At 38.8% G+C, this 22,162-nt stretch overlaps 2 protein-coding genes and 1 long non-coding RNA gene across 3 annotated transcripts in view; 1 reads left to right on the top strand and 2 right to left on the bottom strand.

Annotated features, from left to right (window-relative positions):
- Positions 1–22,162, bottom strand: part of LOC310735693 — a 180,459-nt gene that overhangs the window by 84,677 nt on the left and 73,620 nt on the right. The window lies entirely within an intron of this gene.
- Positions 209–11,376, top strand: caprin1a (cell cycle associated protein 1a). The gene is made up of 19 exons (XM_083558521.1): positions 209–489; positions 1,359–1,502; positions 2,722–2,784; positions 3,770–3,856; positions 3,938–4,182; positions 4,577–4,659; positions 5,876–6,043; positions 6,118–6,170; positions 6,266–6,352; positions 6,780–6,995; positions 7,077–7,167; positions 7,352–7,413; positions 7,499–7,609; positions 7,692–7,820; positions 8,210–8,375; positions 8,631–8,834; positions 9,008–9,111; positions 9,463–9,523; positions 10,743–11,376. Exons 2-19 carry the CDS (start codon positions 1,359–1,361, stop codon positions 10,805–10,807), a joined length of 2,139 nt encoding a protein of 712 aa, XP_083414647.1. The 5' UTR covers positions 209–489; the 3' UTR covers positions 10,808–11,376.
- On the bottom strand, positions 11,383–20,523 carry nucb2a (nucleobindin 2a). Its single transcript, XM_083558583.1, has 13 exons — positions 20,338–20,523; positions 19,712–19,849; positions 18,886–18,993; positions 18,668–18,800; positions 18,162–18,265; positions 16,302–16,487; positions 16,120–16,210; positions 15,125–15,183; positions 14,948–15,040; positions 14,582–14,671; positions 14,325–14,495; positions 13,915–13,975; positions 11,383–12,053 (listed from the first exon to the last, which is right to left on the bottom strand). Exons 2-13 carry the CDS (start codon positions 19,847–19,849, stop codon positions 11,896–11,898), a joined length of 1,392 nt encoding a protein of 463 aa, XP_083414709.1. The 5' UTR covers positions 20,338–20,523; the 3' UTR covers positions 11,383–11,895.

Genomic DNA, 22,162 nt, shown 5'->3' with positions numbered 1-22,162 from the left:
GAAATGCTAGATCTTTCTACGCTCTGTGTCCATGTAATAATGTAATCGGATCTCGGTGGAAACGTTATATCTAAAGACATGTTCACTCCTGTGCCTGTTCGTTTTCTCATTGCAACAAATGTTTAATACACTGCTATGGTTCTCTGTTGTTTGGTGCATCCAAATTAAATAATCTGGGAACGAAATAAATGTTGCAAAAGGAACATTTGAACAGTTTTAATCAAGACATATACATATTGTCGTGATTCTGTACAGGCATAAAACCAGGCTCAGTCAGGTCCCCACATACGGGTCCTTTTTCAGCCATATAAATCCTTCACTTGTGTAGTTGCGAGTTTTGTAGTTGCCGGGCAGGCCGACGGTCTGGAACGTGTTTAGCTCGCTAATATCCCAACAATAAGAAAATAAGCGAAATTCGAAAAGAAAATTATACAAAAACGTCCCAACACATAGAGAGGTTTTACATCTCTTTCAACATTGAAAGTAAAGGTAAGAATAAGCTCGGAAAGTTGAGCAGACGATAAATTTCCAGAGTCCACTCGAGCCGACGTCGAGTTCATGCCGTCTAGCCTAGCGTGTAGCCTAGCATTACATAGCTCACTTCGGTGTTAGCACGAGTTTCAAGTCGGCTGAGGAGATTAAACCCGCTTGTTTCGGCGTATAAAATCTGCTATTCGAATACGCGGGAGGCGCGTGCGACTCGCGGTGCCCGTCGTTTTACTCAGCACGAACCTCGGAGTCGCTCGCTAATTGTGGAGGCTTTGATGCTAGCTAGCGTTAGCACTGGAACAGAGAAGAAAGGATGGAGCGAGGGACGGGGGGAGGGAGGGAAGAAGGGAGGGGGTTGTCAGATCATTGACGCAAAAGAAAGCGATTAATAATTAAAACCGATTGATGGGTTCGGTTTTGGGATGAGCTCCAGATCGACTCGGATTGAGGCAGGCTCGCGCTCGACTACCGCGGGGTAATGAGGAGATTAGCCGGCCGCCACCACCCTGCAGGATCCGGCCAGTGTCTCAGTGCGTTAGCTTTAGCATTTTCGTCCATTTCATTGACCCATTTCCAGCATTTCCTCCGTAGCCGTGCGGAATAATTAATAAATACGCTGTTAAATAGACGTAGCTATAACACTGGTTAAATATTAAAGTGACACACCAAAACCAGAGAGAGGGGGGTATTTTTTTCCAACCTCTCTTTCTCTCTCTCTCTCTCTCTCTCTCTCTCTCTCTCTCTCTCTCTCTCTCTATATATATATATATATATATATATATATATATATATATATATATATATATATATAATGTATGTATGTATGTATAAAAATTTATTTTATGGTTTGCTTGTGTGCTTCTCTCCAGATGCCATCTGCAACCACTGGTGACTATGCTGTTCAGTCCTCCAGTCCAGAGCTGGGCACTGTTCCTGTAGTGGCTCCCAATGAGGCCTTGAAACAAGTGCTGAACATCATTGAAAAGAAGGTCCGCAACATGGAGAAGAGAAAGGTATCAGTTTACCCGGTTGGATGTTAATCACCAGACAACAGTGCAGATGCACACCAGACAAGACGAATAACACAGCACTTAATACATGAAGTAATCAAAAGTTTGTGGACACCTGGCCTTCATATTTGTCATTGGTGTACCCCTTCTACAGAAATTGTCACATAATTGTCTAAAATCGTGTTTGTTGTGTTATAATTTTCCTTCACTTTAACTGTTTAGGCATTAGTGCGCAAAGCTCCTTAAAATACGAAGCATCACTTGTGATCACGAAGTTTCCACTTCAACCAGAAGTCAGGAAAGGACTCAAAGTTGCTGTTCCCTCATTTTAAGTGGTCAATAGCGTTTGGCGTACCCCACCGCCCGGTTTAAACCACTTCGCTTGGAGAGGATTTTCCCCACATTCAACTTACCTGGCTTAAAGACAAACATCTTGGCAATCAGGCTGAATCAGTTTTAGCTCAGATTTCTGTATAATCTTGTGGGTAACATTCATAATCAGACACGTTATCCTTTTGATTTAATGTGTTACGGTATGAGTGGAAGAACTCCTGCACTTAGCCCTGCTGAACTCAGCCACGCTGAACACCTTTGGAATGAATTTGGAGCCTTTTCACTCGAAAATCAATCTCTAGTCTTGTTAATGCTTTTGTATGTAACGAGAAGAGCACAAACCCCACAGCACACTCCTAATTGTGGTATCAACATTTTTGGAACAGTGGTGCTATATTAACACAATATGGGGAATTAAATGTAATTGTGTAATATGGGGGGGGGGTAACAATGTAACTAACACGCACCTGCTTTTTTTTTTTGTTTGTTTGTTTGAGCAAAATTGTATTCGGTATCAATCATGATGTACATCTAGAATATTGACACTTGTGTAGTGTGTTTTGCTCTGGTATTTAACTAGAAGCTCTGCCCTCTCTTGTAAGTAATATTAGCACACACTCTTGAAATTAAAGATTCTGGAGGAGAAAAGGGCAGAAAATTTTTGATTTGAGAAGAAAAGATTAAATCGGAGTGACTAACATTTTGCTAAAAAAAAATATTAAAACTCTGATTAGATATATAAACCTCTCCCAGGAACATTGTGGTTAAACTAGATTTCCTGAGTTTTATTTATTTAAAATAAAAACACTGGACATTAAGCTTGCTGTAAATGTTCTGTCATGAATTGTGAACTACTGACTGAGGTCACTAATTACACTCTCATTTTTAGTCCAAGCTGGAAGACTACAAGACACGGAAGAGCAAAGGAGAGCGGCTAAATCAGGATCAGCTGGTTTGTACTAGTCCTGAATTAGTTTAGTTTTTAGTCTCTTATTTATAGCTTATGTAATAAATGACACTGCAATGGATATTGTGCGTGTTTGGTTCAGACCATAACTGAATATACTGCATGGCCTGGAATTGTTATACTACAGTGATTTGCTAAAGGGTATAGTGTCAAAACATAAATGTCAGGTCCCACAAACACTTGTTTAATTATGGCAAAAGTCCAAAAGGTCTGCTTGTTCCTGTAAAAAAAATTAAATAAAAAAAACAGCATAGTTTTTGTAAATGATTTATTTGGAACCTCTACCTAATCAGAGATGACGACTAATGTATGTATTGTCATCTCTGATTAGGTGGCGCTTACAAATAAGTCATAATTTACAAAACTATGCTCCTTTTAATCAGATTTGGGCATTTATAACAGTTCATTGCTAATTAGTGACTGTGCAATATAAATTTCTTACCCTTTTGTTAGCTCCAATCAGAAATTAAAAGGGAAATCTGGACAAAAAAAGAATTTCTAGACGGGCAAGAAGTATAAGTGCATTGTCACCTGTTGGTGTATGTAAATTTTTTGTGTGTAAAATCAGTTGGTTCTAGTTGATGGTTTGGAATGAAAAAGAATCCAAAATTAAGTGTAAAACACTGTTTTTTTCCTGTGGCTGCTGTCGAGTCAAGCGAGCCAGTTCAGCTTGTGTGAGCCTCCAGCTAGTTTTGCCGAATAAGTTAGACTTTTTTCTCTTTTTTTTTTTTTTTTTTTAAATGCTAAAGATTTTACAGTATTGAGGACAGCATCAGTTGACTAATGTATAATTGTGTAACATGACAATTTTTTTCCTCCTAGTTGGAGTTTTATTTGAATGCTGTTAAATTACATGTTGGTCATGTTTAACTTTTTTTATCATGATGGTGTATTAAAGCCTCTTAATGTTGACTTCTGACCCTTTTTTATATTTTAATTTTATTTTTTCTAATTTAATTTGTTTATTTAGGACGCTTTGTCCAAGGCTCAGGAGGTGGCACACAACTTGGACTTTGCCCGGGAGCTGCTGAAAAGCTTCTCGACTTTAAATATCGAGGTTTGTTGCAAGTTTAGTCATTTATATTTCTTTGCTTCTCAGCCTTTTTCCATGCATAACTCCTTGTTATTCGTTATGCAGATCCAGAAGGCAGTAAAGAAGACTGCGCGGCGGGAGCAGCTGAAACGTGAGGAGACCGAGCAGCGGCGCCTGAAGGCTGTGCTGGAGGTGCAGTATGTTCTGGACCAGCTTGGGGAGGAGAGCGTGAGGCAGGAGTTGAGGCAGGTGGAACGAGGGAACGATGGGCCTCTGCTCACTGAAGCAGAGCTCACTGGACTTGACGACTTTTACAAGTTGGTCGGCCCTGAGAGGGACCCGAATATCAGGTAAAAACAAAAGTTTAACAATGAATTTGTGAAGAAAAAGAACAAAATATGCTAATTTACATTTGGTGTACAGAATTCTGTTTAATAGTTTAAATATTAAATACATTTAAACCTGCTTGGGTCATATGAATCTCTTAATACAGGAATGTGAAGAGTTTGTGGCCCAGCCCTGTTTTTAACATTGAGTTTTTTTTAGTAGTTTAACAAGTTTGAATGTTGAAATAATTGGCGTTTCCTATTGTAACCTATCTTTCAGAAATGTTGTCTATGAGCCAGGGGAGGGGAATCAGAAACCTGGATGAAATAAATGTCATATCAGAATACTTGTGCAGGTTAAATTTAAGACATTCAGTTTGGTTGACAAGGTTTCTGCCTGTCTTTTTCACTCGTCCAGGCTGACTGATCAGTTTGAAGAAGCGTCTGTTCATTTGTGGGAGTTGATGGAAGGAAGAGACAAAGCTGTGGCAGGAACCACATGTAAGTCCTCACACACCCCTTTTAAACATGCATTAAAATGCATCATCCATATTTAATTGTATACAGTGAGATGAGTATTAACATGCTGTAGTTTTTTAAATTAGAATCACAAATAGAATTGAATTAGACTTGTATTGCGTCTTGTGGACCATCTGACAATTTTAGATTGTATTGATTAGTGCTCGATGCAGCTGTCCCACGTTTTTAATGATGTGAACATGTAAGAATTCGTGGGTTTTTTTGTTTGGTTTTTGTTTTTTTAAATTTCCAGTCTCTTGGTGTTCTGAAATTTAGTTTGTTCTCAAGGCTGCCTTTACAACACTTTATCAACATAACAATGTTGATATAAATGTGCTCAGTCTGGGGCAAAAAACGATTCCTTGTAGTTCATATACAAAAAGCATTGAGGCAAATTGTCTCGATTCCTCACAATGTTTGTTCTTCGAGCATTGTTTCCCCACGGACTATTATCTCGGACACCTCCTGCTAAACTATGACCGGTCTGGGGTCATGTTAATAAACCTTTCCACGCAAAGGTTGTACGCCAATTCCCCTTCCCACCTGCTGTTTCCACATTGTGCGTACACAGGGCTCAGAGTTTTTCTCCCAATGTGTTTTATTTATTGTATATAAATCACAACTTGTGTGGAATGTGCCGTACTCTTGTTTTCAACCATGTTTATAATCCGTGGACAGGTAAACACAGATGCTGCAGAATAAAAATAGAGCGAAAACAGTGAGGGGCGGGGAAAAGATTCAGGCCAAAAGACACCACAAAGTTTGGCATAATTTCAAACTAGTTCACCTTTTTTTAAATAATTTTAATGATTTTTAGATTCTTATTTTTTATTTTTTGTATTTGTCTTTGAATTTGCATTTTAATCTAATATGGCAATTAAATGCACTAAATAGGGTTTATTGCTAAATTGCAATCGGTGAAAACTAAAGATTGTCTGAAAAGGAAACAAATTACTTTTGTCTTTAAAAGACCGGCCTTATTTTCCTATATTTAGTGTTGCTCTTTAATAATGTAATATTTCATTGCAACATGGAGAAGTGGTCATAACAAGTATGAGTTCATTATTATTTTTGTTTTGGTCCTAGATTTTAAAAGCCTATTCTTATAGCTGCAATATTTACTTTTTACATCTGTTTAATTTAATGGTCAATGGCTTTCATTCATTAAAAGCATTCATGACCCTTTTCTGTTTTGTAGATAATGCTCTTAAGGACACTCTGGACAAGATACTGCTCAGTGGCTACTTCGACCAGACACAAACGCACCAGAATGGAGTGTGTGAAGAAGAGGAGGAGGAAGAGCAGCAGCAACAGCTGCCACCTCCTATAGAGCCAGCAGAGTGTGAGGAGCAGCCAGCAGAGCCAGGTGTGAATCATCACGCACATGACTCTAATGGTCTTTCTGGTGCTGGTGTTTAATGTCCTGTTTCTATTTTATAGAAGGGTCAGTCACTCAAGAATTCACTGAGCCCATTGAAGTGGAAGCAACAGAGGTTGGGTTTTTTTTTTTTGTGTAAAATAGTGTTGCTTTATTCATTGATTGAATGAATACCCCCAATGTCTAACATTCTCAATTTTGATTTTGCAGTTTGTAAACCGAAAGTTCATTCCAGAAGCCACTTATAACACCAGTGCTGACAAAGAGCAAGGAGGAGAATGGGCCGTGAGCTCTGAGGTGAGATTTTCGTTTTTTAAACCATTTTCACACTTGGCATTGTGGCAAAGGGTCCCTTAGTGGAGCATAGTGAAAAGTTACTAGTTACTTCACACTTTGCTTCCTGTTTTAAAAAATTATCAAGGCAGGAAATGTGATGGATGGCAGGTGAGTGAGAATGCTTTGTCAACATTAATTACTCAGGTTGATCATATCTGGTAGTGTTGGCCTACATACGATTAAAACTAAACTTGCATCTGGAAGACCTATTTGTTTAATCTTGTTAAAAAGGACATTCCAATCAAATAGGTTTGGCCATACCTGAATCGCCTGTGAAATCAGTTGATTTTGGCTTTCAGTAGAAAGGTGTAGCTTCTGCTTTACTACCAGTCATTTCTGGATCAGATGCTGTGTAAAAAATGACCAGTTTGCTATTTATTTTGTACAGATTGTAAGCTCCCTCCAGCAGCAGCCACAGCCTCCTCCTCAGCCTCAGCAACCTCCTTCGTCAATGAGCCCAGCTCTGGTGAGCCCGGCACTGGTGAGCCCTGAGACCCACTCGCTCGCCCCTGTCCTTCCTCCCACCTCAACTGACCCGTTGGTCAGAAAGCAAGCTGTGCAGGACCTCATGGCACAGATGCAGGGCACTTACAATTTCATGCAGGTCAGCAGCTTGTCACATCATGACATATTGGTAAATAATCGCTCTCTGCTTCTATAATTAATTTTTTTTCTTTCATGTCAGGACTCTATGCTGGACTTTGATGGACAGCCTCTGGATCCTGCCATTGTATCAGCTCAGCCTATGAAATCTGCACAGATGGTCTGTGCTCAAGGTAAAGATAAAGTTGCATAATTGAATGGTAGCAGGTTTGTCCGTCATATTTTCCCAGTCATGATTTTCTGTAATGTGGCAGCCATTTAGTTTCAGCCTTTTATTAGTGATCAGTGCATGTTTGTCTGAAAATGGGTCTGTTTAGCATGAGATGACAATGAAATTCTTGTTTTGATTGTGTGCAGCTCACACAGAATCTCGACTCCCTCAACACAGCACAGTTCCAGTACATCCAGAACCCACACAAGTTAGTACACAAATCTTAGAGCGGGAAGAAAAATTGCTTTTTATTTTTTTGGTTCGAGTCTCTATAATTGATTCTTATGTTTTAGATTCCCATGGTGTCTCCCCCCACTGAAGCTTACACTTCTACGCCACCCCTCTACCAACCTCCTCACAGCACAGACCCTCGTCCTCAACCAGACCCCATTGATCCTCTCCAGGTATTTTCTTCGACAGTCATGTACAGCAGTTGGGATGTTATTCCATGTCTATTGTATTATTTATTTTTTGGTTGTGTAATAGGTGTCCATGCCCCTGTCATCTGAGCAGCCCCCTGCCCCATCGTCTCAGCCCCAGGCCTTTCAATCAGTCTCCAAACCCCTGCACAGTGGCATCAACGTAAACGCAGCACCATTCCAGTCCATGCAAGCAGTAAGATCGCTTTTCCTCACCATTATTTTTGACTGAAAGAACTTTTGAAAGGTGTTTACCAATAAAAGCCTTACTCTGTCCTCAGAATTTTGATAGGTGTTATGTGCATAGATAAAAAAGTATTAATTTTGCTCATGTTTTATGCAATAGAGGTGTTTTTAGAGCTGCTTGGGCCAATCCATACACTGAAATCTTTAAATTTCACTATTTTTTAAATATGAAAGACCCTGTGGCTGTGAACAAGTTAGTTAATTTGTATGCATGAATTGCATGCATACAAAAATGACTAGGCTTGAAAGACAGTCGCAGAAGTGTTATTTCTTGTTTGCAGTAGATGTATTTGCACACACCTGGCTTGAATATCTGTTTTTGTCTTGCATTGTCCTCAGGTGTTCAATCTGAATGCTCCAGTTCCTCCCTCAAATGAGATTGAGTCTCAGAAGATGTCGAGTCAGTATCAAAGCACTTATACCCAGAACTTCGGCAGCCAACCCTCACACACGGTGGCGCAGCAGGAGCTGCAGCAGGAGCTTCAGCAGGAACCGCTTCAGTCAGGTACAAGTCGGTTTATATAACAAGCGTTTCACAATTCCTTTTTTTTGTACTTAAAAAAACAAGGATTATTTGGATTATTTGTTAACATACCTTTTAAAACTTTCAAGTAATTTATTAGTGTGATTAGTAACTGTAGATCTTGTTGAATATTAAAATCAGGAAATAGAAATTGAGTCGAGGGGCTTGCTTTCGTATAGCTTGCTTTTCAAATCGGCTGCAGGCAAAAATATTCAAACGAAACTTTTTTTTATTCAGTTGTTGGTGCGTTTCACTCTCAAGACCAAGGGATTCCTTCATCTGGGGGCCACCAGACAATGAGTCAGCAGCCAGCAGGTCAGGGTGCAGGGTTTGGACGCCAGCCACAGTCTTTTTACAGCAGCCGAGCTGTGCCTCGCGGAGGACCCAGGAACGCCAGAGGGGCCATGAACGGATACCGAGGACCATCAAACAGTTTCAGAGGTATTCTGCGTTTGCTTTCACTTCTCTCTCAAGTCTCAGTGAAGATTGTGTAGATGTGAGACTGTGTAATGAACCTTAACTTGTCGGCTTGAAGTTGACAGTGAATTACTGCCTGTGCAAATTATTCAGTAATAAATACGATGTGTGGTATTAATGATTCAGTTTGTTTTTAGGTGGATATGATTATCGTGCTCCTTTTCCCAACACTCCAAACACTGGTTATGGACAGACCCAGTTCAGCACTCCACGAGATTATTCGAGCAGCACCTACCAACGGGTACTCATTCTTTTGTTTTGTAGCCATTTCATAAAAAAATGTGGAGCATTAAGTTTCTCAAGCATTGTAATACAAAGGCATTCACATTTTAATGTATTAGTCATTTAAACTTTCTTGACCAAAGTGATCTTAACCATAGTTTTTTAGACCAGCCTCAATTTACATGCAAGGAGTACAGTGTTTATTCAGGGAATCTACTATAGCTGAATTTTTGGGGCGTAATGAATACATTTGCTGAAATGGTAAATTCCACTTCTGCATTAACTTGTGGAAACTTGGCTGCCTTTATAACCAAGATGACTACAATTATTGCTGCAAAGTTTCCAATTTTTTTTTTTCTCTTCCTTATAGGACGGATATCAGCAGAGCTTCAAGAGAGGAGCTGCCCAGGGAGCTCGAGGTAGCTCTCGAGGTAATGCTCAAACGATGCGATCCTAAAACACTTTCAGAAGACGTAGTTGTCTTTGGCCACCTTGAACATTCGTTTATTGAGAATGGGTTAACCTTTTGCCCCCTCTTTTTTCTTTTTTTAATTATATATATATATAAAACTTTTTTTTTCTTCTTCCCCTCCTCGCTCTTTCTTTGACATCAGTGGTATGTTTCTATTTTGGCTTATCAAGTAACCCTTGATATTTTACGGAGACACATGCAGAGCTGAAAGTGTCAGTGTTGTGATTTTTCAGCAAGGTTGTGTTTAAAAAAAAAAAAAGAAAAAAAAAAAGCAAATAGATATTCATGTAAAACTTTAAAGATTTTCATTAATTTATTTTTTGTATAAAATAAAATGCAAAAAAATTAACCGCCACTGTTAATCCAATACATGAGGGTTTTTTTTTTTTTCTTTTTTTATTCCCTCCCTATCCCTTGGTTCTCACCAAGGGGTTTTAAAATCATCCCAAACATCAGCCTCTACCATTTCCGTATCTGCCACGTTTCATTTAGAAGTTCCTGCAGACCTGGCCTTTGTATGCTCATGTTGCTCCTTGAGAGAATGTTTCAATAAAGACGTGTTGCATTACCTGCTTTGTCTGCTGCTTTCTTTTTTTCTTTTTTTTTTTTACACCCCCCCTCAGCTTTTTGGTGCTGTAGAATCTTTTCACCTGCCTGAACCAGGATGAATTGTGCTGGCTTTTGCTCAAATTTCTTTTGATAAATCTATATATTGAAGAATTGCAGTTGATGTTTGGCTTAGCCACCAATATTTTCACAGCTTTGCTTTCCTGTTTTGTTTTGCACTTTTTCTTGCAAAGTATAGTCAAATTACAGCTACTGATAATGTGAAGTCATTTATATGCCAAGTGACGTCCTAAATATTAAAAAGAAAAAGCTGAAATCGCAACCATTATTTTTATTTTTTACTCGACATTACCTAAAGTACGAGTTTGACACCCCTCTGCTATAGAGTGCGTTTGGATTTCTCTTCCACACAAGTAGGATTCGTAGCTCGGATTTTAAACCTCATCCCTTGCGCTAAATTGCCTGTAATTAATTGCTTAACCAGGTGAGTCCTGTTTCAGATTTAAAGACTTGTGCATGCAATTATTAATTTCTAAACATGCATGATACTGACTTGAAAACTAATGCATTACTGACCATGTTAAACACGTCAGAATTCTTGTGTGTTGCAGGACGAGGAGGACTGTACAAACCGAGCCGAGGGATGCATATCATGGCTGCAGCACAGACTAGCTAACCCTAACCACCCTCCAACATAACCCACTCACCTGACTCCTCTCCACTCACCTGACTCCTCTCCATCTCCCCATGTAGCAAGGTGTTTGGAAACTCGCACATGAGATGCCATGGTAATGAAGCCAAACCACTCCTAACTAACGCTGTATCTTGTAACGCTTTTTCTCAATTGCACGCTGTTGATAGCCTCAATTCTGTAAAGCAGGAACATTTGTGCCTTTTTTTGAGTTGAAAATCGGACCAGGATAAACAATGTATTAGTATAATACACCGCCAAAAAATGTGAAATGTACTGTAATTTTTATTCCTCCCCCCTGGTCACCTACTTTGTTGCACTGTACTATTGATCACGAGTGCTTTGTAGGATTAAATGTCTTTTAGAGTTGTGGTGATTGTGGCTCATTGTATGGATGCAATGAAAAATAAACAAGCACATGGTTCATGAATGTAAAAGTAAATGACCTTCTTCAAGCCCCACCCCATTCCAATATCTCTTCTAGGTATTCATTTGTCCCAAGTAGTTTAAAATGCTCACCTCCATACATGTTTTAATAAATGACTACTACAAAACCAGGATGCCTTGACCACTTTAATGAGAACAGTACACAAATTTATGATGATGCCTTAATTTTCTTTTAAATTGTAATTGAATGAAGAAAATTGAATGCACCTTAAAACGGGCACCATTTTCTACAAGAGCGTAAACATGAACTGGAATTGAAGTAATCAAATACCATTTGAAGCCTATGTTTCTAGGGATTAAATTAAAGAAAATCAGGCAGAAATCTGTTAACTGCACTCATTATTGAAATATCTAGACCTTGTTTGGTTTGCATTTATCTATTAAAAAAAAGTACATCATACCCTTTGTCTTAATTAAAAAAAAAAATGTGCAAAATGAATCTGACCAGTCAAACCAGCATAAGGATGATTATACAATAAAACAAATTAGGGTTTGAATACATTGCTGTTGAGCAGCAGAAACTGGAGGATCCCCACAGAGGTGAGTGGTCCTTATGCATCGCCTCCAGACGCTGGAGAAGTGGTGCTTGTGTTTTATCTGCACTGCTCCCAAAAACCGTCTCTCGTCTATGGTACTTGTGGCAGGTTGTGGGTCACGGTGTGGGGATCCTGAGGGAGAGGCTGGGCATGGTCCAAATCTTGCTTAGCTGCAGGAGTGTCCTGGTGCCCTGGAGGAAGTGGCTGGTGCTCATCTTTAGGGGTTTCTGAGACTGCATTCCCATCAACTGTAGCAAAAAGAATTTATATAAATTTTGGGTACACCGATGTCTCAAGTTAGTGTTCAATCTACTCTTAATCTGACAAATTGCTTCTTTGGATTTGTTTGGCACATTCCACCTTTAATAGCTTTAAACTATTTTATTTCTATAAGCTCTTTTCCACAACGTACATTGTCTCAAAGCAGCTGTACAGAATTAGAGTTAAGGTGAATGCTGTGGTTTTTATTCCTGATGAGCCGCCATGGTGACTGTGGCAAGGGAAAAACTCCCTTAATGTTATGAGGAAGAAACCTTGAGAGGAACCAGACTTAAAAGGGGAACCCATCATTTTGGTGATTATCAAGAGCGTGATAACTTGATCTGCAGCTTAAAATTAAAGAAAAGGCTGTGGCCAAAAACAGTAATATTGACAGCAGGCAATGACCTGTCATTCTTGGCATTTCTTATTTGCAGAAGAATACAGAGGACCAGTGTGCCATTGGTGTGTTCATATGACTAAAGAATTACAGAGACCGTGAACAAACCAGGTCTCTGTTTGTGTCAGTTAAACACTCGCCAAAGAAGTTATACAGTCAAAGTCTTAAAAGTAGGTAGAGCGCTCTCTCTCGCTCTCTCCCTATATATATATATATATATATATATATATATATATAAATAAACATTTAGAGAGAGAACCTTTGCTGTCATTTAAAACAATTACTTTACCAGGAATATTTTGGCTTCGTGCGCTATGCTGAGTTTCACTAATAAAAAAAAAACATACCTTTGCATAAAGCATCCATATTTGTCCATGCCCATGTTGATTAGAGTATTAAAATCAAAGTATTTATTTAAGGTACATTTAGAACCGATAAAAATGAGTTAATTCATGACAATCATGCGATTAATCGTGATGAAATACTTTTTTAGGGCTGTTAATCCATAATATACACTACATTCAGACCTCCTAGAAATGTCATTTTATAAAACTGAAATAGCCTATGTAAATAAGTATTCATACTCTTTACTCACTACTTAGTTGCTGACGAACAGGTTTTATTGAGAATATCTCTATTTTGCTCCATTTAGCTTTCCCTCAACCCTGACCAGTCTCTCAGTCCCTACTGCAGAAAAACACTCAGCATGATGCTGCCACCACCATGCTTCACTGTTGGGGTGGTTTTGGGCAGGTGATGAGCCCAAGTGGGCTTACATAGGTTTTGCACAGAGGAGATGCTTCCTCTCAGATAGCTTCACTGCAGAAGCAATTTTTTTGTGGCCTTCCCCAGATCTGTGCATTGGAACCGTCCTGTTTTTGAGCTCTGCAGGCAGTTCCTTTGACCTCATGGCTTGGTTTTTGCACTGATACACATTAGGTGTGAGGCCTTCTATAAAGATGTGTGCCCCTTTCTAAATAATGTCCAATCAATAAACTTTTTTACAAGTACACAAGGTGTAGAAACATCTCAGCAATGATCCAGAGAATTGGGAGGCACCAAGCCAAGTGTTTTTTGCAAAGGGACTAAATACAGAGGAATGTCTTTTTATTAGTAGTAGTAGTATTTCAACATTTTTCTTTTTTAAAACATTTACAGAATCTGTTTTACTTTGTCATTATGGTGTATAATTGTAGATTAATAAGAAAAAAAAAATCAGGCTGCATTATTACAAAACTTAAAAAGTAAAGAGGGTCTGAATACTTTCTGAATGCACTTTATACATGTATACCCATCTCTCTCTCACTACTGTTCTCTATTGTATTTTATATTTCTACAGTATAATCAACAATTTTCAATAATAAAAACTAACTGCTGGTTGGATTAAAAAAATAATTAATATTATATATATATTTATTTTATTTATTTATTTATTTATATTTTTTACTCACCGTGAACTTGAGGTGGACTTTCAACCTTCTGGTTTTTTAACCGTTCCATATGCTCTACAGCCTAAAACACAACATACAGCGCATTAATCAGTACTTTCATATATATGAAATATATATATATATTTCCTCGGTTTTAAGAGGCTTATAAACCGTGAAAATCCAAATGAATGTTTTTTATTCAAATCTTATTTTTTCAATTTAACTTTTTCTTAAAGTTCAATCTAAATTAATTTTATTTAATACTAAAATAATATCACTGCCACATACAAACCTTTGACGTTCCAGCCATATTATTTATGAAACAGTTCATATTAACAAACTAATTAGCATATTACACACAGATGTCAAATCAACAATGAGACAAATACGACGTGAAGTTACACGTGTATTACAAAGTTGGATTTCCGTACTTGTTGGAGTTCAAATTTTTGTGCATTGAGCTGCTCCTGCTGTCTCTCCAGCTCCTCTCGTTGCTTCTGCAGTTCTGATGTTTTTTGTTTCAGATCGTGCTCCTGCCTGACAAGATGTTCCTCAAACTCACGCATCTCCTCTTCTGTGTAAGCCTGGTTCTGCTCCAGAGTCTATCGTGTGTAATTTTAGAGAAATTAGCTGAACTACTTGGTAATGACGGCCGAAAGAATTTTATACCACCAATGACCTCCCTCACCTCCCAGCTGTCAGGTTCTAGGAATTCTTTCTTCTTTGTAGCAATCAAGAACTCATCTAATGATACCAGGCGGTCCTTGTTGGTATCAACCTGTTTCAGATTAAGCAGAAAGAACAAACGAATGCAGACAATTTCAATTTGTGGGTGGAGCTCTATGTGGTCTCTGATAAACATCATAGCTTCAGACCAAAGATTTAGAGGAGGAAAATGATTATGGCGCACCTGGAAAAAAGTGGTCGTCATAGCAACATTAGAACTAGTTTGAATAATTTGCACCATCATAGATAACTATACAATATCAAAATCTTGAACCATTCGGAATTGTTTAAGGAATGAATGAAACCAAAAATAATATTAACAACTCACCTCATTCATGACGTGTTCTCTCATCCGTAACCTCTCTTCCTCCATCTCCACCATGTCGTCCTCTTCGTTTGCAGGATCATAGATTTTCTCCAGCTGTGAGCGCAAGGTTGTTTATTACAATCGCTGTTTTGTTTCCTTCTTGAGGTGTTATATGACAGTAAATGTACAGATGTTTACCTCTTTAGTAAACAACGCCTCTAATTCCTGCTCATCAAAAAAGCCGTCTCCATTTGTATCTGGAATACGTGAACACAAAAATTATATATATATAAAATTGCATGTGCCTGTTCATGGCCCTGTTCATGTCCTCCTCCATGTTTGACAGTGGGAAGGGTGTTCTTGGGGTCATATTCAGCATTTCTCTGCCTCCAAACACGGCCAGTCGAGTTGATGCCAAAAGTTCAATTTCACGTTCTCCCAAGCCTTCTCTGCATCACTCAGGTGTTCGTTGGCAAACTTCAGACGGGTTTGTTCAAGTGCATTCATGAGCAGAAGAACCTTTGTGTGTGTTACCAATGGTTTTCTTGGTGACTGTGGTCCCGGCTTCCTTGAGATCATTAACAAGCTCCTCCCCTGTGATTCTGGGCTGATCCATCACCTTTCTCAGAATCGTCCTTTCCCCATGAGCTGAGATTCTGCATGGAGCTCCAGAGTGAGGGAGACTGACTTATCCTTTATTTCTTTCATTCTCGATTTATCGTGCCAACAGTGGTCTCTTTCTCACCAAGCTTCTTGCTGATGGTCTTGTAGCCCATTCCAGCCTTGTGCAGGTCTACAGTCTTGGTTTTGCACATGGTGATGGAGAGGTTTGAAGGGAAGAGGTTGATCCTGTGAGGGGTGTCTTTTATACACATCATGAGTTGATAGAATTTCTTTATACAGCTACAGGACTAATTTGGGTGTGTGGGAGTCAGAATTCTTGCTGCATGGTACAGGATCAAATACTTATTTCACTCGATCAAATACAAATTAATTTAACATTTCTTTAAATTTTTTTTTTACATGGATTTTTTTTTAAATATTCTGTCTCGCTCTGTTAAAATAAACCTACAATCAAAATCAAAATTATTACCCCCACTCTGTGTGTGTGTGTGTGTGTGTGTGTGTGTGTGTGTGAGATATTTTATTACGTTAATCTGTATTTAATGATTCCGTGACAACTAAAACATTACCATGAAGGTTGAAGAATGTTTTAGGGTCAAAATCATCTGGGTCGAGACCGTCTGCCTCCTCCCACACCTCTTTCAGCTGATTCTGACTGCCCTAAAAAAAAAAAAAACACAACAAAAACTTAACTGGAAATCTCGAATGTCTTAGAGATAGCGTAAAGAGAGAAATAGGTGATTAAACGTACTGGGTGATTAATTTTTGGATGATCAGCATGTTTCTTCTTCATCTCTTCATAATGCTGCTGTTCTTTCTTCCTTTTCTCCTCGTCTAGGGTCTTCAGGTGCTCGCGGCGCTCGTGCTCCTTCATCATTTCGTACTTCTTGAACTCTTCATGACGTTCTTTGTCATAATTCTCCAAATCATTTGTAGCCTGGACAGAATCATGTACAAACTTTTGATTGTACACCATCTTACAACGGTGAATACACCCCTCACATTTCACCAACCTTTTCAGTGCATCTTCTCAAGGGTCAAGATTATAAAAATAAAACTTGGACATATTTCAGAGTAGTCAGTGTGCAGCTTGTATAGCAGTACAGATTTACTGTACTGTATTAGAAATAACTCACCATACAGCCATTATTGTAAAAATAGCTGGCAACAAAAGTCAGTAGACCCTACGTGAACATGTCAAAACTGTGTTCTGAGCATCAATATTTTGTGTGAGCACCATTGCTATCCAGCACTGGCTTAATCCTCCTGGGCATGGAATTCACCAGAAATGCACAGGGATCCCAGATGTTGCTTGGATACTCTTCCACTACTCCATAATGACATCAAAGAGCTGCTGGATGTTAGACACATGGTGCTTCTCTGCTTCTGTGACTATTCTGCTTCAGAATGTCACAGAACATGTTGGAATCCATGTTTTAATCAATGAACAGCAGCTCCCCAGTACCAGCAGCATTTATGCAGCCATAGACCAAGAGACAATTTTCTTGGTGCTCCTCACCAGAGAACCAACACATGTACTCGACATCATCTGGGCCAAACAAGTTTATCTTAGTCTCATCAGATCACAGGACATGGTTCCAGTATTTCATGCTCTTGTACAGGTTGTCTTCAGCAAACTGTTTGCAGGCTTTCTTGTGAGCCAGCTTCAGAAGAGACTTCATTCTGGGAAGATGGCATGCAGACTGACTTGTTGCAGTGTGTGGTGTATGTTCTGAGCACTTGACAAACGGACCTTCCGCTTCTGCAAACTCTAAAGCAATGCTGCAGCACTCAAATCTGTTTTTTGAAGTCAGATTCTGCACCTGACGCACAGCACAAGGACTCAACTTCTTTGATGGACCCTTGAGATGTCTGTTCCGAGTGGAACCCGGGTTGGAAAACCTCTGTATGACCCTGACCACTGCACTGTAACTCAGTTTCAGGGTGATACCGATCTTATAGCCTCTTTGTGGAGAGCAACAATTCTTATTCTCAAATCCTCAGAGAGTCTTTGCCATGAGGTGCCATGTTGAACATCCAGTGGTCAGTATGAGAGAGTTGTACTCAAAACACCAAATTTTAACTGCTCTGATACACGATACACAAATTAGAATGTTGCTTTCAAGCAGACAAAAACATCAGCATGATGAATAGGAAATGTGGCTTTGCATAGTTACACAATGTACAGCTGTAATCTCTTAGAATGTACTTACTTTTGTTGCCGGTTATTTTGTAATGGCTGTATGTTGAGTTATTTTGAGGACAGTAAATCTGCACTGCTGCACACTGACTACTCTAAAATATATTCAAGTTTCATTTCTATTGTATTGTCCCTTGAGATGATCTAAAACGATTCCTTAAATGTGAGTGGTATACTCACTTTTGTGAGATACTGTATGTCATCTCCCATTATTTTTTTTGTAATTTATGCTTTTATAGGGCTGGGTGATATGGTGAAAATATATTAGAATATATACTTAAGAACTTTTTTTATTTTATGATATGCATCAATGATGCATTAATTTCTTAAAATGCCAGTGTTGTATAGTAAACAATCAGGGATAAGCTTATAAGAGACCCATACACAGTTCAGCAAAAATGATCGACTTACTGATTTAATGAGTCGGTCCAGATCTTCCACCTCAAATGTGTGAGGGTTCATGTGGTTCAGATATTCAAACTGCTTCAATAAAGCCTGATGGTCCACAGCCACATCTGCACAAACACACAGGGTAGAAATATTCAAATCAATTTCCATGTAAATCTATTGTTACCATCCCAGATCACTGACTCAGACCTGTAGAGTCAATGTTGATGTACGATGCTCATGTGATGCTTATCTACAGTCTATATCACATTTAATAGCAAAAGAGGCTGCTGGGTTTACTGCAGATGCTGTCATTTGTCAGATGTGTCCATTACTGTAATGCTTTTACTTTTTATCAAAGTTTTATGCTCTTAGTGGCTGCACTGGACAAATGAGAAGACAATGGGGGGGGGGGGAGAGAGAGAGAGAGAGAGAGAGAGAGAGAGAGAGAGAGAGAGAGAGAGAGAACAAATGAATGAACGAACTCGCATTTCACATCTACTTTATTATCACTGTGTCTGTGTGCATACCGTTCCCTCCTACGATGTCCTGCTTGGCTTTGATGAGTGCCCTCAGTCGACTCACTTCTTGCCTTTTTAACTCGTCCAGCTTCGTCCTGACATGGTGGCTCACAAAGTCCAGCTCTTTAGCCAGTTTCCCTTGCTGCAAACACGAAATAGGTCCGAATTATTAGCCGACATAAAACACAATATTTATAATGCCTTATAACAAAACAAAATAAACATACCTTTATATCCTCCATGTCTGTGTTGTGCAGCTTTTCTCTAAAATGCTGGTCTTTTTCAAGGAAATCAATAACTTCCCTGAGATAGCGGTCATAATGCAGTCCAGTGTCCTTTTGAAGAAGAAGAAAAAAAAAAAAAAAAAAAGAAACTTTAAAAAAAAAAAATTAGAAAAGTATTTTATACCAGAAAACACATTTTTTTCCCATGTTCATGGTTTGCAATTACAAAATTAATGGCCGTGTAAAAGACGCACTTTATTTGCCGAGTAAACATTTTTATGTACTTTGTATGCTTCAGCTCTGTGTAAATACTTTTACCTGCTGTCTTCAGCGCAAATAATTCTTATGTATTACTTTAGATGCGGATCAGGGGTGAAGACGATTTCCAAAGAAGTACATCATGCCGTTGCGACTTTGTTTCCAAAACCTCTTGAAGCACTTCAGAAATATTTTTAAAAAATCTAGAAAATCCAATGATCCACAATAGCACATGTTCACGTGTTCGTGTATAAATCATACCTAGAGAGAGAGAGATGTAGCAGTGCTTTGGTGTTTCAGTCTATGTCTGTCTAAATGTTTTTCTCTCTCCATATGTATAAAAAAGGACATGTTTCATCTTTCACGTTAATACCACTCTTATTACCCCAAACCCCCAGTGTGTGAGATGTCGCAGGTGATGTAATCACAGGCACTAATCCTGTATAAATAACAAAAACACAACTTAACCGAGCAACCCACACATCAAACCCCTCAATCTCTACTTACATCATGCACATTAGAGCTTAAATTGATTGTATTTCTTTTTTGCTTTTAAAACAGCACCACTCACCACACTCTGAGGCGATTCTTCTACCTTTGCTTCTGGAACCGTGACTTTAGTTTTATCTACACTAATAGGCACTGCCTGGGAACTGAACAGCAGGCTGGAGAGCACAAGGCAAGAGGTGAGAGCTTTTATCCATGACATCTGGAATAATAATAAAAAAAGTATATATTAGTTAGTTAGTGAACTGCTGTTTCATAATATGGTTAATGTTTAAACAGTAACAGCTGCTTCTATTTGTGTTAGCCTACTACACGGGTTAAAGCTTCCCAAATGATGTAGAAACCTCAAAACCGAAAAAAAGATGGCTTATTTGTTTTTAAAAATTGACTAATACGTGAGCCAACCGCATTTTGACACGTGTATAAACTCCTAAGTGCTGAAATGAGCTCACAAACATGGTACCGAATCCAGCACACTTCTGTACTCATTAAAGCGTGAGTATAAGGAAATCCCATAATGGCACTGTTGCCATGAGTACTGATTAGTACGCTAGGGTGAGTAGTGCAGTACGGGTTAGCCGTACAGAGCTGTACCTTATCGGTTTACCAGATTAGCTCGTCAACCGGGAGCCACAATGACGGCGAATATCAACCCGAGCGCCCAGACAAACAGGCGCTTTAAACACTTACTTTGGCTGTTTCCGCGGAGAGGAGTTATATCCGACGTCTTCTTTTATGTTTTATCTTCTTTTGTCGCAGTTCCTCGCAGGTGCTGCTTTCATCACAGCTGAACTCCTTCTTCCTCACTGTCTCGTCATCACTACATTAAAACAAGCCCATTTCCCCAGTCCGATAAACGGGGGAGGGGCGGGGCTACAGACACACTCAGGCTGAAACACCGCTCTAGGGGGAAAAAAAATCAGAGCGACACCCACCGGCCGGTTATCGCCACTACAAGGCCCACACCAGGCACCTGATTTCACACACTCAGCGGCCATTTTGTTTTAGTGATGCTAAAATTCAATGTACTGTATTTATTTATTTATTTATTAATTTTAAATAAAAGATACATACATATATGTTATATACCAAGTAGCAATAATAAGGATTCTATTATTTGGAGTGACTTAAAAAAAATTTACAGGCCCCTTTACATACAGTAGGTCCTTTAAGTCAACAAGGAAAAGGGTTAAAGAGGCGTACTTATACTATATTTACTTGTGTGTATAAAACATTCAGCCGAAAAAAAAGCCAAGAATATACATCTTAAAGCCAAGAATTGCATCTTCATCCCAAGACGATAGCGATACGAATTAAAAATTGTACGTTTTGCGCAGTAGGCAAACGTAGCAGATTATATGTTGTGCGATATGTTGGGATGCTGACGGGATGTACACATTGTGAGATGCCTTACTCTCACTAGGGGTTGACTGGTGTTAGAATGCGTATTTCTTAGGGCCAATTTTAGCTCTTGTCTCTCTCCTTTTTATCGCCATCCCTAGACACTAAAACAGAGCACACCCTCCACTCGCAAAACAGCAATCGTCCATGCGCCCACTGCCATATCCATATATACTGTAAATATATATGTATACTGTACTGTAAGTTGCTGTTTTGCTGAATTATGTACTGTAATTTAAATTATTAACAAATTGCAGTATACTACCCAATGCTGATCACCATTCTTTAAGACTACTGGGTATGCCATGTCTCAACTTTCGATGTTACAATGGGGTCATTGAAGTGCATCTACATCATAACTCTGGGAATGCCTGTATACCACAAAAAATGTCAAGCAGTTTGGGATGTGTCAGATTGGAACCACTAAGATGCATTAGTCTTTTTTCTTCTTGCTTATGCAACTCTTTCTCATGTGCTTGGCGTAACAGCATGTTGTTTTGTTTGGGAGGTATTAATAGTTTAATGTGAGCCCACAGCATCATGGATTTTTTATTATTTTTTTTCTTAATCATGCACACACTCAGGCTAAAACATATCTGTATCTGTCAGTGAATAACAACAGTGTCCAACACCCCACCATTATGAAAAACATTAAAATAAATTAAGTTGGAATTTCGTTCTTTCTTTCTTTTTTTGTTTTTGTTTTTAAAAGGCAATTCTTACAGTAAACATGCTCCAACTAGCCCAAATATTAATTCATATATTAAAATAATGTGTCTTATTTGTTTGTTTTACAATCTGTGCAGAGTACAGTACTCTATGAATTTGCTTTTAATATGGAGATAAAGTCCATTTTTATAGCAGGAAATTAGAACATTTATGATGATTAACAGCAAAGATGCCAATGTAAGTCCAGTACCAGTCCTGTTTACAGGGCCCAAATTTCTCATAATATAATTATGTAAATGCTACAGAAAAACAGCTTTTTTGTATGTTGAGATCACAAGAAAACAGGAAAGAAAGAAAAATGCATAGCCTCAGGGGTCCCGTTCTTGTAACAACTAAAAGCTGTTTGTTCAGGTCAGATCTGGCCAGTTTCACAGAGTCTGGTTTC

The sequence above is a fragment of the Silurus aristotelis genome (genome assembly GCF_946808225.1).
Source record: "Silurus aristotelis genome assembly, chromosome: 13".
Lineage (NCBI taxonomy): Eukaryota > Metazoa > Chordata > Actinopteri > Siluriformes > Siluridae > Silurus > Silurus aristotelis.
Note: the sequence above shows the minus strand (reverse complement) of the source record. Positions and strands in the feature narration are given on the sequence as shown.